This window comes from Nicotiana tabacum, unplaced genomic scaffold, assembly GCF_000715075.1.
Source record: "Nicotiana tabacum cultivar K326 unplaced genomic scaffold, ASM71507v2 Un00026, whole genome shotgun sequence".
NCBI lineage: Eukaryota > Viridiplantae > Streptophyta > Magnoliopsida > Solanales > Solanaceae > Nicotiana > Nicotiana tabacum.
In genome coordinates, this window is record NW_027438264.1 from 404,940 (window position 1) to 419,035 (window position 14,096).

The 14,096-nt window shown below is 43.4% G+C and overlaps 1 protein-coding gene across 1 annotated transcript; it reads left to right on the top strand.

The window, feature by feature from the left end:
- Nucleotides 1-2,267: 2,267 nt before the first annotated feature.
- LOC107807549 (uncharacterized) lies at nt 2,268-3,804 on the top strand. Its single transcript, XM_075248698.1, has 2 exons — nt 2,268-2,717; nt 3,793-3,804. The coding sequence occupies exons 1-2, from the start codon at nt 2,268-2,270 to the stop codon at nt 3,802-3,804; spliced, it is 462 nt and encodes a 153-aa protein (XP_075104799.1).
- Nucleotides 3,805-14,096: the final 10,292 nt, after the last annotated feature.

Below are 14,096 nucleotides of genomic sequence, written 5' to 3' on the forward strand. Positions count from 1 at the left end.
TTCGTGATACTCGCAGGGATAGGGAGCAGAGTAAGAGGGCTCGTACTATGGGGTCTTATAGGGAGCCACGAGTTGAGTTTAGGCCCCCACTCCATCGATATCCACCTCGGTCAGCAGGTAGTTTCCCATCACAGATGCAGGGCCAGCGGTTTGATCGTTATATTCAGTCAGGACCGGGGTAGAGCTCAGGCCAGCCCGAGGGCCGTCGACAGGAGCGTTCTGCACAGATGAGACAGCTTACTCCTCCATGTACTCAGTGCGGTAAGCTGCACACCGGGCAATGTAGACAGGGTTCGAGTGCATGTTTTCATTGTGGGCAGACAGGACATTATATTAGCCGGTGCCCGGGGTTAGGCAGAGGTACACCAGCTCAGCCTTCAGGATTCACAGCAGCCTCTTCGCCCTCAGTCCGTGCTCCTCGACCAGGTCCACAGTCTACTCAGGGCCGTGGTAGGGGGAGAGGTGGAGGAGACACCTCAGGTTCTAGTGGTGGCCAAAACCGCTTTTATGCACTCACAGGCCGACAGGATTCAGAGGCATCCCCAGATGTTGTCACAGGTATATTGACAATACATTCTCATGCCATTTATGCATTGATGGATCTCGGCTCTACATTTTCATATATTACTCCATTTATTGCTAGTAAGCTTGACATGAGATCTGAGTTGTTGCCACAGCCAGTTGAGGTGTCTACGCCAGTTGGCGACTCTATTGTAGCTAATCATGTCTATCGAGATTGTACAGTATTAATTAATGACCGTCCAACCTCTGTTGATTTAGTTGAATTGGTTATGCTAGACTTCGATGTCATTATGGGTATGGATTGGTTGACAGCTTCTTATGCTAATATTGATTGTCATGCAAAGTTGGTCCGATTTCATTTTCCTGGTGAGCCTGTCCTTGAATGGAAAGGTAATGCAGCCACGCCCAAGGGTAAGTTTATTTCATACCTTAGGGCTCGGAAGTTTATTGCTAAAGGTTGTATATACCATCTGGTTCATCTTAGGGATATAGATAAGGAGCCAGCGACTCTTCAGTCGGTTCCTATTGTGAATGAATTCCCGACGGTATTCCCTGACGAGCTTCCAGGAATTCCCCCTGAAAGGGAAATCGATTTCGCTATAGATTTGCTTCCTGATGCGCAGCCTATATCCATTCCTCCCTACAGAATGGCTCCTGCAGAGCTAAGGGAATTGAAGGAACAACTGAAAGACTTGCTCGATAAAGGCTTTATTAGGACAAGTACATCCCCATGGGGTGCTCCGGTGCTCTTTGTTCGAAAGAAAGATGGGTCCTTGCGGATGTGCATTGACTACAGGCAACTAAATAAAGTCACTATCAAGAATAAGTATCCTCTTCCACGGATTGATGACTTGTTCGACCAGTTACAAGGTGCCAAATGCTTTTCGAAGATCGACTTGCGATCCGATTATCATCAGCTACGAGTCAGGGATATTGATATCCCAAAAACAGCATTTAGGACGAGGTATGGCCATTTTGAATTCCTTGTCATGTCTTTCGGGCTTACAAATGCCCCAACAGCCTTTATGGATCTTATGAACCGGGTATTCAAACCATTCTTGGATGAATTTGTGATTGTGTTTATTGACGACATCCTGATATATTCACGATCGGAAGCTGAGCATGCGGACTACTTGCGAGCTGTATTGCAGACTCTCCAGGACTACAGGTTATATGCTAAATTCTCTAAATGTAAATTTTGGCTAACTTCTGTAGCTTTTCTTGGTCATGTTATTACCGACGATGGTATCAAGGTTGATGGCCAAAATATTGAAGCTGTGATGACTTGGCCGAGGCCCTTGAATCCGATAGAGGTTCGTAGCTTTTTAGGCTTGGCAGGGTATTACCGAAGGTTTGTGGAGGGATTTTCCTCTATCTCTGCACCATTGACGAAACTGATACATAAGGGAGCTAAGTTTCAGTGGACTGAGGCATGTGAACAAAGTTTTCAGGAACTAAAGAAAAGGCTTACTACAACACCTGTCTTGACTCTTCCGGATGGCACCGAGGGTTATGTTGTATATTGTGATGCCTCGAGAATTGGCCTATGTTGTGTTCTTATGCAGCATGGTAAGGTTATCGCGTACGCCTCCAGACAGTTGCGAAAACATGAACAGAACTATCCTACGCACGATCTTGAGTTAGCCGCAGTTGTATTTGCCCTAAAGATTTGGCGGCATTATCTATATGGGGTTCATATTGATGTTTTCACCGACCACCAGAGCCTTCAGTATTTATTTAAACAGATGGAGCTGAACCTACGACAAATAAGATGGCTAGAATTACTAAAGGACTATGATGTTGATATTTTATATCATCCCGGCAAAGCTAATATTGTTGCTGATGCCCTTAGCCGGAAGTCCATGGGCAGTCTAAGCCATGTTGAAGCTAATAAGGTCAAGATGACCAAATATCTATGCCAGCTAGCTAGTTTGCAGGTGCGTTTGGTAGATGCAGAGGGTGGACGCATTCTCGTTCAGAATACGGCACAATCTTCTTTTGTTACTGAAGTGAAAGAACGACAACACGAGGATTCTGAGCTTATAAAACTGAGGGAAAGTATTCCACAGCAGCGACAACCTTTATTTGAGCTAACTGGAGATGGAGTCCTTAGATACCAGGGCCGCTTATGTGTACCGTCAGTAGGAGAGCTCCATGCCAAGATTCTTTCGGAGGCCCATTATTCTAGATATGCAGTTCATCCCGGAGCGACAAAGATGTATCGGGACCTTCGACAGATCTATTGGTGGAATGGAATAAAAAAAGATATCGCGGAGATGGTAGCCCAATGTCCCAACTGCCAGCAAGTTAAAGCCGAACATCAGAGGCCTGGAGGCCTAACTCAGTGTATTGAGCTTCCATTATGGAAATGGGACATGATAAATATGGACTTCATCACTGGTTTTCCTCGCACTCCACGGAGGTATGATTCTATTTGGGTAATTATTGATAGGCTTACAAAATCTGCTCATTTCCTGCCAGTCAGGACGACATATTCAGCCGAAGATTATGCCAAGCTTTACATTCGAGAGATTGTTCGTCTTCACGGAGTGCCATTATCTATTATCTCTGATCGAGGGGCTCAATTTACAGCATATTTTTGGAAATCTTTTCAGAAGGGTCTAGGCACACAGGTAAATCTTAACACCGCTTTTCATCCGCAAACTGATGGACAGGCAGAGCGCACTATTCAGACAGTTGAGGATATGTTACGTGCCTGCGTGCTAGATTTTAAAGGAAGTTGGGATGATCATCTACCTCTTATTGAGTTCGCTTATAATAACAGCTTCTAAGCTAGTATTCAGATGGCTCATTACGAAGCACTATACGGGCGGAAGTGTAGGTCGCCGATCGGTTAGTTCGAGGTCGGGGAAGCAGAGTTGATAGGTCCTAACTTAGTCCAGCAAGCAATGGAAAAGGTAAAACTTATTAGAGACCGGCTGTGTACAGCACAAAGTCGGCAAAAGTCTTATGCAGATGTTCGACGACGAGACTTAGAGTTTGATGTAGAAGATTGGGTTTTCCTGAAAGTATCGCCTATGAAGGGCGTCATGCTATTTGGAAAGAAGGGGAAGCTCAGCCCCAGGTATGTTGGACCGTATAAGATTATTCGGAGGATTGGTAGGGTGGCGTACGAGCTTGATTTGCCTTTAGAATTGGAAGCAGTCCATCCTGTGTTTCATGTATCTATGTTGCGGAAGTGCATTGGATATCCTTCACGTATTACGCCCATTGAGGATATTCACATTGCTGAAGACTTATCTTATGCAGAGGTACCAGTAGTTATTTTAGATCGGCAGGTAAGGAAGCTTCGAACTAAAGAAGTGGCTTCCGTGAAAGTGTTATGGCGAAATAACAACATCGAGGAAATGACCTGGGAAGTTGAGGAGGAAATGAGGAAGAAGTACCCCCCACCTATTTACGACTTAAGGTGAGTCGCATTTAAATAATTGCCAATTATTTCTTTACAGCAACTTAATTGGATTTTAAATGACTTGAAAGTGCAATTTAAATTTCTTATTGCGAGATAGCTATACGAAGCCTAGTAGTTGGAATCTTCAGAATTTGATTTATGCTTTGCAAATGTAACAAATATAGCCTCGCAAATAACGTATTAGCGGACAAGAAATGAAACCAAAGAATTGACTTGACCCATTCGCGGACGAATGTTCTTAAGGGGGGAGACTGTGAGACCCCAGGTGTTTCTCTCTTCTCTTACGTAATATACGTAACGTGGCGTGGTTATATTAGGTATATATGATTGGGTATAGCACGTTGGGAGAATAAGACTGAAAATGTGTGGTAATATCAAGGAACTAAACTAAAGCTTTAAGTCAAAGGAATCCCTTAAACAAAGGTTCATGGTTAAAGAAATGGCTCGGGTAGCACCCGCGCGCGTTCGGAAGGTTTAAGTTAACTTGCACCTGTGGGATAAGTCTAAGAGTGTATAATATGCTAAGAATAATGTGTTATGAGGTATTATAATATCACACTGGTCACATGTTAAGTTTTGGAGTCAAGCAAGTTGCGAAATAAAGGTCGACAAAAGTTATCGTAAATTTCTCTAATAAATTTTCTAAACTTTGGGTCAAATGTATCAGATCATTTCTCCCAATATATAAAGAGTTATGGGACCCACAACCTACCAAATCGAAGGTCTACGGGTCTAGTTTACAACCAAAGAAATCTCACATCAAACCGACATTGAAGTAAACAGTTAGGACTGTTTTACCGCGGACTGTCCGGGCTGAAATTTGGTCGCGAACCGGGTCGGGTCAAACAAGTGGTATAAGTCGGAAAATCTGACTTTTAAGACCCCAAAACATTTCATCTTCGTCCCAAAACAGTGAGAAAGCTTAAGAGATGGTTTCATGGTGTTTTTTGAGTGATTAAGGTGCGTTTTTAACGATTTCTATCGTTAAAGTTTGCCCTCGTGCCTAGAAGCGCAATCTCTACGCTTTGCAATCGTTTTCCCCTTCTATTAGCTATGTTTGGAGCTATTTTTGGAAGATAGGAAATTGTTGTTCTTGCTGGTTCTTCAGGATTTATACTTGGTTTGCCAAGGTAATCATCTTGGGACTCTTTTATGATCGTTTTTACAAAGTTTTATGGGCGTTTCGTCAAGTTAGGGTCATATGGCAAATCTGCCGATTTAAACTCATTTATGAACTATTTATAGGTGCGTATAAGCTGCATATATATAGTGGTTTCGAAGCTTAGGACATAAGGAACAACTTTCGTGAAGGAACTACAGGCATTCGGACGTTCGTTGGAGAGGTATGTTAAGGCTAAGCTTCGTCCTTCCTTTTAGCACGAATTTTGGAAAATTCCTAAGACGCCAAATATGATATTTTACTATTCTGTTGCTAGAAAGACCTTCTGTGAAAGGCATTGGTATCGTAGCTGAAGTATTTTCATGATGCTATTAGGTTGATATTCCACTCGTTCGGTTAAAAAGGGTATTCGACATCTATATATGTCATTTTGTCGGCTTTCTTAAATATATGTCCATATATATGAATTCTTATTCGTCTTTGGGTTGTGTGACTTAAAAATAAAGGCATTTAGTATTTGCGATCAGTCCTTCTTCCTTGTTAAAGTGTATTTTAAAATCTCTAAAGTGACACGTCGATTTCAAAATTCCCAAATATAATTTTTATGTTTAAACTACTAAAATATTTGATTTTTTTGAAATACTTTCTTTTACTAATTATCAAGAAATCAGGTATAAGGACTAAGTGAAGCACCTTAAGCTTTTTATGAACATATTCAGAGTTAAGTTATCTTTCTAAAAGTCTAGTTAAGTTTTCAAACTTATTAAAAAAGATATGAGGTTCCACGAGACATTTGTATGCGATACGAAGGTGATTATGAGATTATGAGAATAAGAGTGCCAATGAGCCAAGGTTGGCTAAGTTCTTGTTATGGCCTATTATGTGCATTCAAAGTTCATATCATACATGACATATTATGCATGGACTTCGAGCTATAATCGGAGGTAAGGGGCCTACTTGCCCGAAAGACTATATATATTGTACAGATGGCCACAGGTTGGCAATATGATACCGGTTAGCTATCGGGAGAGACCGCCATTGCTAGCATTTGGTTGGGTATGTCATGCATTTACATCAATATATATGTATTCACGACATACGATTACACGATCATACCATGCATATTTTATTACTATGAGGTCGGATGTCGGCCATGGAGGCTATCAGAGTTTCAGTGTCAGGTGGTATCTTTATTACCTTTTTACATCAGCTATGTATGATTCTACTTTCTGCCTTACATACCAGTACATTTTTATTCGTACTGATGTCCCGTTGCTTGGGGACACTGCATTTTTGTTTCGTGCGTGCAGGTCCAGGTAGGGACTCTGATCGACCCCTCCGCTAGGATTTCGGGGTTCAGCTGTGAGTTGGTAAGCTCCACCTCTTCCTGGAGCTTTCATAGGATGGTTACTTTTGTTGTACAGTTTGGGTATAGTTGGGGCCTTATCCCGACAGTGCTTATGACACTCTTAGAGGCTATTGTGGACACAATATTCTGGGTTTCTTTTTGCTGCTTTAAGTCTCTAGCCCATAGGCCTGGCATGTATATATAGGTGTGTAGGCATGTATGTCTTCAGTCGCGGCCTCATCAGCTAGCTAGTATTTTATTATTTTGGCTTGTCTACCTATGTTTATATGGCTTATTGTTATTCATGTCATAATATGGTCCAGGCTTAGTATTTCAGATGTTGTGCTGCCCGATCTGTTAGGCCCCCAATCTAGTTAGCTAGTATGTTTAGTGGCTAACTCGATCGAATACAGTATCGAGTGCCAGTCGTGCCTCCCCTAGTTTGGGGTGTGACAAAGGTATAGCTCGTACCACAGTTGGAGCAGCACTTGTAGTACCACTAGTTGCTCCAGCTCAGGAGTAGATTTCAGATATAGCTGAGCCGACAGGATCAGCTCAGTCACCAGCTGTGCCCATTGAGATTCCAGGCCTTCAAGAGACTTTGGCCCAGATATTGGCAGCCTGCACTGGTCTGGCGCAGGTGGTTTCGGCTCAGGCCGCACCTGCCACTTCTTAGGCCGGGGGAGGTACTCTTACCCCTGTACCCCGTACTCCAGACCAGGTAGTACAGGACTTTAGATACCGGGGGCACTACCAGCCCAGCCGGCTGCAGCCGCTCAGACCCCGGTAGTTCCTGTTATGGCAGATGATGAGCAGAGGAGACTTGAGAGATTTGAGAGGCTTCGACCTCCACCATTTAGAGGTGCTGAGTTAGAGGATGCCCAGAGTTTTCTGGATAAGTGTCAGCGGATGCTTCGGACAACGGGTATTCTAGAGATTAGTGGGGTCTCATTCACTACTTTTCAGTTTACTGGGGCTGCCTTCAGATGGTAGGAGTCTTACGAGATGTGTAGGTCGGTCGGTGCAGTACCCCTTCCCTGGCAGCAGTTCTCTGGTCTATTCCTGGAGAAGTTCGTGCCTCAGTCCCGCAGAGAGGAGCTGCGCAGGCAGTTTGAGCAGCTTCATCAGGGTGATATGTCCGTGACAGAATATGAGGTGAGATTTTCAGAATTGGCCTGCCATGCTATCTGGTTGATTCCCACAGATAGGGAAAGGATCAAGAGATTCATAGATGGCCCCACTTTTCAGCTGCGATTACTCATAACTAGAGAGAGAGTGTCTGGTGCTACTTTCGACGAGGTTGTCGACATTGCTCGTCAGATTGAGATGGTTCGCGGCCAGGAACGGGTTGAGAGGGAGGCTAAGAGGCCTCGTGGTTCTAGTGATTTCAGCGGTGTTCCTTCAGGGGGTCAGTTTTACCGCGGTAGGGGCCGTTCTTACAGACACGCTCAGGCGGGTCGTCCAGCTCATCGTGTTGTATCAGCTAGCCACAGTTCTTACAGTGCTCACTCAGGCCAGTCTTCATTCAGTGCACTACCAGCGCAGAGTTCTCATCATGCCTCGTCTGCTCAAGATTCTACTGGTAATTATTCGGGTTATCAGGAGCAGCAATTCCGTTAGAGGAGGGGTTGTTTCGAGTGCGGAGAATTGGGTCATTTCAAGAGAGATTGTCCTAGGCTGTTGAGTGGGTCTCAACAGCAGAGTTCTCGACCAATGACACCAGCACCAGCAGTTACATCACCCACCCAGCCAGCTCGGGGTGGGGGTCAGGAAGCTATTGGTCGCCCAAGAGGGGGGCCGATCAGGTGGCGGGCAAGCTCGATTCTATGCCTTTCCTGCCAGGCCAGATATTGTTGCCTGAGACGCAGTGATCACATGTATTGTTTCAGTGTGCCACAGGGAGGCTTCTATATTATTTGACCCTGGTTCTACTTATTCATATGTATCATCATATTTTGCTCATTATCTGGATATACCCTGTGAGTCCTTTGTTTTACCTGTTTGTGTATCTACATCGGTGGGCGATATTATTACTGTGGATCGTGTGTATCGGTCGTGTGTGGTAACTATTGGGAAATTGGAGACTAGAGTTGATCTCTTATTACTCGGTATGGTTGATTTCGATGTAATCCTGTCTATGGATTGGTTGTCTCCATGTCATGTTATTCTGGACTGTCACGCAAAAATTATGACATTGACGATGGCGGGGTTGCCAAAGGTTGAATGGAGAGGTTCTCTAGATTTTGTTCCTAGCAGGGTAATTTCTTATTTGAAGGCCCAACGTATGGTTGAAAAGGGATGTCTGTCATATTGGCCTTTGTGAGAGATGTTGATGCTGATACTCCTATTATTGATTCAGTACTGGTCGTGCGAGACTTTCCGGATGTATTTCCTGCAGACCTGCCGGGTATGCCACCCGACAGGGATATTGATTTCGGTATTGACTTGGTGCAGGGCAGTCAACCCGTTTCTATTCCTCCGTATCGTATGGCACCAGCTGAGTTAAAAGAATTAAAAGAACAACTTCAGAAACTCCTTGAAAAGGGCTTTATTAGGCCTAGTGTGTCACCTTGGGGTGCACCGGTTCTGTTTGTGAAAAAGAAGGATGGTACTATACGGATGTGCATCGATTATAGGCAGTTGGACAAAGTTACAATCAAAAATAAAAATCCCTTGCCACGTATTGCTGATTTGTTTGACCAGCTTCAGGAAGCGAGGGTGTTCTCCAAAATTGATTTGAAATCTAGGTATCACCAGTTTAAAATTCGGGATTCGGATATTTTGAAGACAACATTCAGAACTCGTTATGGCCACTATAAACTTCTTGTGATGTCTTTTGGGATAACCAATGCCCCAGCAGCATTTATGCATTTGATGAATAGTGTATTCTAACCATATCTTGATTTATTTGTAGTGGTATTTATTGATGATATTCTGGTGTACTCACGTAGCCAGGAGGAGCATGCCAACACTTGGGTATTGAATTACAGAGGCTGAGAGAGGAGAGACTTTATGCAAAATTCTCTAAGTGCGAGTTTTGGATTAGTTCAGTGGCATTCTTGGGACATATAGTGTCCAGTGAAGGAATTAAGGTGGATCCAAAGAAAATAGAGGCAGTTCATAGTTGGCCCAGGCCATCTTCAGTTATTGAGATTCAGAGTTTTCTCGGCTTGGCCGGTTATTATCGTCGTTTTGTGGAGGGATGCTCGTTTATTGCATCGCCTATGACTAAATTGACCCAGAAAGGTGCTCCGTTCAGGTGGTCGGATGAGTGTGAAGAGAGCTTTCATAAGCTCAAAACAGCTTTAACTACAGCTCCAGTATTGGTGTTGCCTACAGGTTCAGAGTCTTATACTGTGTATTGTGACGCATTGCGTATTGGTCTCGGCGCAGTGCTGATGCAAGATAGTAGAGTGATTGCCTATACATCCATACAGTTAAAGATACATGAGAAGAATTATCCAGTCCATGATCTTGAGTTAGCAGCTATTGTTCATGCCTTGAAACTTTGGCGGCATTACTTGTACGGTGTCCAGTGTGAGGTATATACTGATCATCGGAGTCTACAACATTTGTTTAAACAGAAGGATCTTAACTTGCGGCAGCAAAGGTGGTTGGAGTTGCTTAAGGATTATGATATCACCATTCTCTATCATCCCGGAAAGGCCAATGTGGTGGCCGATGCCTTGAGTCGTAAGGCGGAGAGTTTGGGCAGCTTAGCATACTTACCGGTAGCAGAGAGGCCTTTAGCCTTGGATGTACAGGCCTTGGCTAATCAGTTTGTTAGATTGGATGTTTCCGAGCCGAATCAAGTTTTGGCCTGTGTGGTTTCTCGGTCTTCTTTATATGATCGCATCAGAGAGCGCCAGTATGATGATCCACATCTGCTTGTCCTTAAGGACACGGTTCGACACAGTGATGCCAAGGAAGTCACTATTGGAGCTGACGGTGTATTACGGATGCAGGGCATGCTATGTAGGCCTAATGTAGATGGTTTGCGTGAGCTGATTCTCCAGGAAGCTCACAGTTCGCGGTACTCTATTCATCCAGGCGCCGCAAAGATGTATCAGGATTTGAGGCAGCACTATTGGTGGTGGCGAATGAAGAAAGATATAGTTGGGTTTGTAGCTCGGTGTCTAAATTGTCAACAGGAAAAGTATGAACATCAGAGGCCAGGAGGATTGCTTCAGAGACTTGAAATTCCGGAGTGGAAGTGGGAGCGTATTACCATGGACTTCATAGTTGGGCTCCCACGGACATTGAGAAAGTTTGATGTTGTTTGGGTGATAGTAGATCGGTTGACCAAATCTGCGCATTTTATTCTAGTTGGTACTAATTATTCTTCGGAGCGATTGGCTGGGATTTATATTCGCGAGATTGTTCGCCTACACAGTGTGTCGGTGTCCATTATTTCAGATCGGGGTACGCAGTTTACCTCATAGTTTTGGAGAGCAGTGCAGCAAGAATTGGGCAAACAAGTTCAGTTAAGTACAACATTTTACCCTCAGATGGACGGACAGTCCGAGCGCACTATTCAGATATTGGAGGATATGCTACGCGCTTGTGTCATTGATTTTGGAGGTTCTTGGGATCAATTTCTGCCACTCGCGGAGTTTGATTACAATAATAACTACCAGTCAAGCATTCAGATGGCTCCGTATGAAGCTTTATATGGGAGACGGTGTCAGTCTCCGGTTGGTTGGTTTGAGCCTGGTAAGGTTAGACTATTGGGTACTGACTTGGTTCAGGATGCTTTAGAGAAGGTCAAAGTAATTCAGGAACGGCTTCGCACGGCACAGCCTAGACAGAAGAGTTATGACGATAGAAAGGTTCGTGATGTTGTTCACATGATTGGGGAGAAGGTTCTGCTCAAGATTTCACCCATGAAGGGTGTGTTGAGATTCGGGGAAAAGGGCAAGTTGAGCCCTCAGTATATTGGGCCTTTTGAGATATTTAAGAAAATTGGGGAGGTGGCTTATGAACTTGCTTTGCCACCTAGTCTATCAGGTGTTCATCCAGTGTTCCATGTATCCATGCTCCGAAAGTATGTCGGGGATCCGTCTCACATTCTGGATTTCAGTACCGTACAGTTGGACGGTAATTTGACTTATGATGTGGAGCCGGTGGCTATTTTAGACCGGCAGGTTCGAATGCTGAGGTCAAAGAACATAGCATTAGTGAAGGTGCAATGGAAAGCCCAGCCAGTCGGAGAAGCTACTTGGGAGATTGATCAGGAGATGCAGAACAAATATCAACACTTATTTGAGACTCCAGGTATTATTCTAAACTCGTTCGAGGACGAACGTTTGTTTAAGAGGGGGAGAATGTAACGACCCAGCCAGTCATTTTGAATATCATAACCCCTTTCCCCCATTTACTGCTCAATTTATGCCTTGCAATTGATTTATGACTTATCAGGTTAGTTGGTTCGGGTCCGGAAGGAATTCGAAATGAAATGAGACACTTAGTCTCATAATTAAAAATTTAAGTTAGAAAAGTGGATTGGATATGGACCTATGTGTAAATAACCTCGGATTTGAATTTTGATGATTCCAATAGCTCCGTATGATAATTTTGGACTTAGGAGCGTGTCCCGAAAATTATTTGGAGGTCCGTAGAGGAATTATGTTTGAAATGCCGAAAGTTGAATTTTTGGAAAGTTTGACACAGGGATTGACTTTTTTATATCAGGGTCGAAATCTAATTCTGAAAATTTTAATAGGTCTGTTATGTCATTTATGACTTGTGTGCAAAAATTGAGGTTAATCGGACGTGATTTGATAGGTTTCGGCGTTGTTTGTAGAAATAAAAAGTTTCAAAATTCATTAGGCTTGAATCTATGTGTGATTCGTGTTTTTATTGTTGTTGGATTTGATTTGAAGACTCGACTAAGTCCGTATGATGTTTTAGGACTTGTTGGTATATTTGGTTGAGGTCCCGAGGGCCTCGGTTGAGTTTCGGATGGTTAACGGATCAAAAATTGAACTACAACAGCTGCTGCAATTTCCTTCTGTTGGAAATTCTTCAGCCAGATTCGAGCCCAGAATCGAGCCCAAAAATCAAACCCAGAATCAAGCCACGATCGAGCCCAGGGTTGAGGGCCACGATCGAATGCAGGGTCGAAGACATGATCGAGGGCCAGGGTCGAGGGTCAGAATCGAGGCCCAGTATTGAGGATCTCGATCAAAGGCCAAAATACAAGGCCAAGATCGAGGCAAAACCGAGGCTGTTTGGGCAGAATTATAAAGGAGGGACTTCGTCCTATTCGCCATTTTTGACAAATTGGAGCTTGAGGAGAAGCGAGTTTTGGTAGATTTTAAAGGAAAACTTGAGGTAAGTCCCTTGTGATCATTTCTACTCCATAATATTGAATTATCATTGACTAATCAGACTAGATTACGTGATTTTGAGGTGTAAATCGGAGATCGGAACTTAGAAATTTGAAAATAAGATTTGTAGATTTGAGGGTTGAGTTGAGGTCGAATTTTGGTGAAATTGGTATGGGTAGACTCGTGGTTGAATGGGCTTTCGGATTTTGTAACTTTTGTCAGGCTCCGAGACGTGGGCCCTACGGGCGATTTTTGAGCTAAATTTCAGATTTTTATGAAAAATTAGTATTTTCTTATGGAATTAATTCCAATAAATTTTATTGACTGAAACGAATTATTTGTGACTAGATTCGAGGCATTCAGAGGCCGATTTGCGAGGCAAAGGCATAGCAGAGTAAAGAATTTCACGTTTTGAGGTAAGTAACAGTTATAAATCTTGTCCTGAGGGTATGAAACCCCGGACTTTGTGTCATGTGATTATTTTGGAGGTGACGCGCATGCTAGGTGACGGGCGTGTTGGCGTACACCGAAGGGATTGTGACTTGGTCCGTCCCGTAAAACTGTAAAGTTGAATAACTTGTTATTAGTTATAAGCTCTCTTTGTGTTGAAGAAATTTGACTGTAAATCATGTTAAAAATCATGCTTAGGCTATGTGATAGTGCTGTTGGGACCCACATAGGTCGCGTACTTGTTGAATTATTTTCTAATTAATGTCTTGTACTCAGTCATGATTTTACTTGTGCATCATACCTCAGTCTTTCTTGATATTTGTTGATTTACTATGTTATCTTTGTTTGGGCTTATCTTTGTGATTTTCGAGAGCCCGAGAGACTAGAGAGGTTGAGGGCTGAGTAAGGCCGATGGCCTGTCGGTGAGGTAAGGATATATGGCATGTGAGTTGTCCGTGCAGGATATTATAACACATGAGTTGTTCATGCAGTACGTGAGTTGTCCGTGCGGATTATGGCGCTTGGGATGTAGGAGCCCATCCGGAGTCTGTATACCCCCAGTGAGCGCGGGTACCCATTGAGTGTGAGTGTTGAGGGCTGAGAGCCGAGTGGTTGAGCTGTTGTGATGAGTTTAGTGACTGTCGCTTGAGAAGTTGTACTTGCTTTGCATTTGTTATTGCACTTGATTGCTATCTGTCATCGTTGTGAAATCTTTGAAAGATTTTATATCCGGATGACATGAAATTGAACTGTATAAAATTTATTTGACTTAAACTGCCGGATTTGGAAGCATGTCTATTCTTTGCTGGAATTACTGAAAATGAATTGTAACTGTGTAGCTCGCCATTATCTTCAGTTCCTTATTTATTATTGTTACTTGTTGAGTTGGTTGTA

Excerpts from the sequence above, each read along its gene's own strand:
- LOC107807549 (XM_075248698.1), top strand. The coding sequence starts at position 2,268 with ATGGAGCTGAACCTACGACAAATAAGATGGCTAGAATTACTAAAGGAC.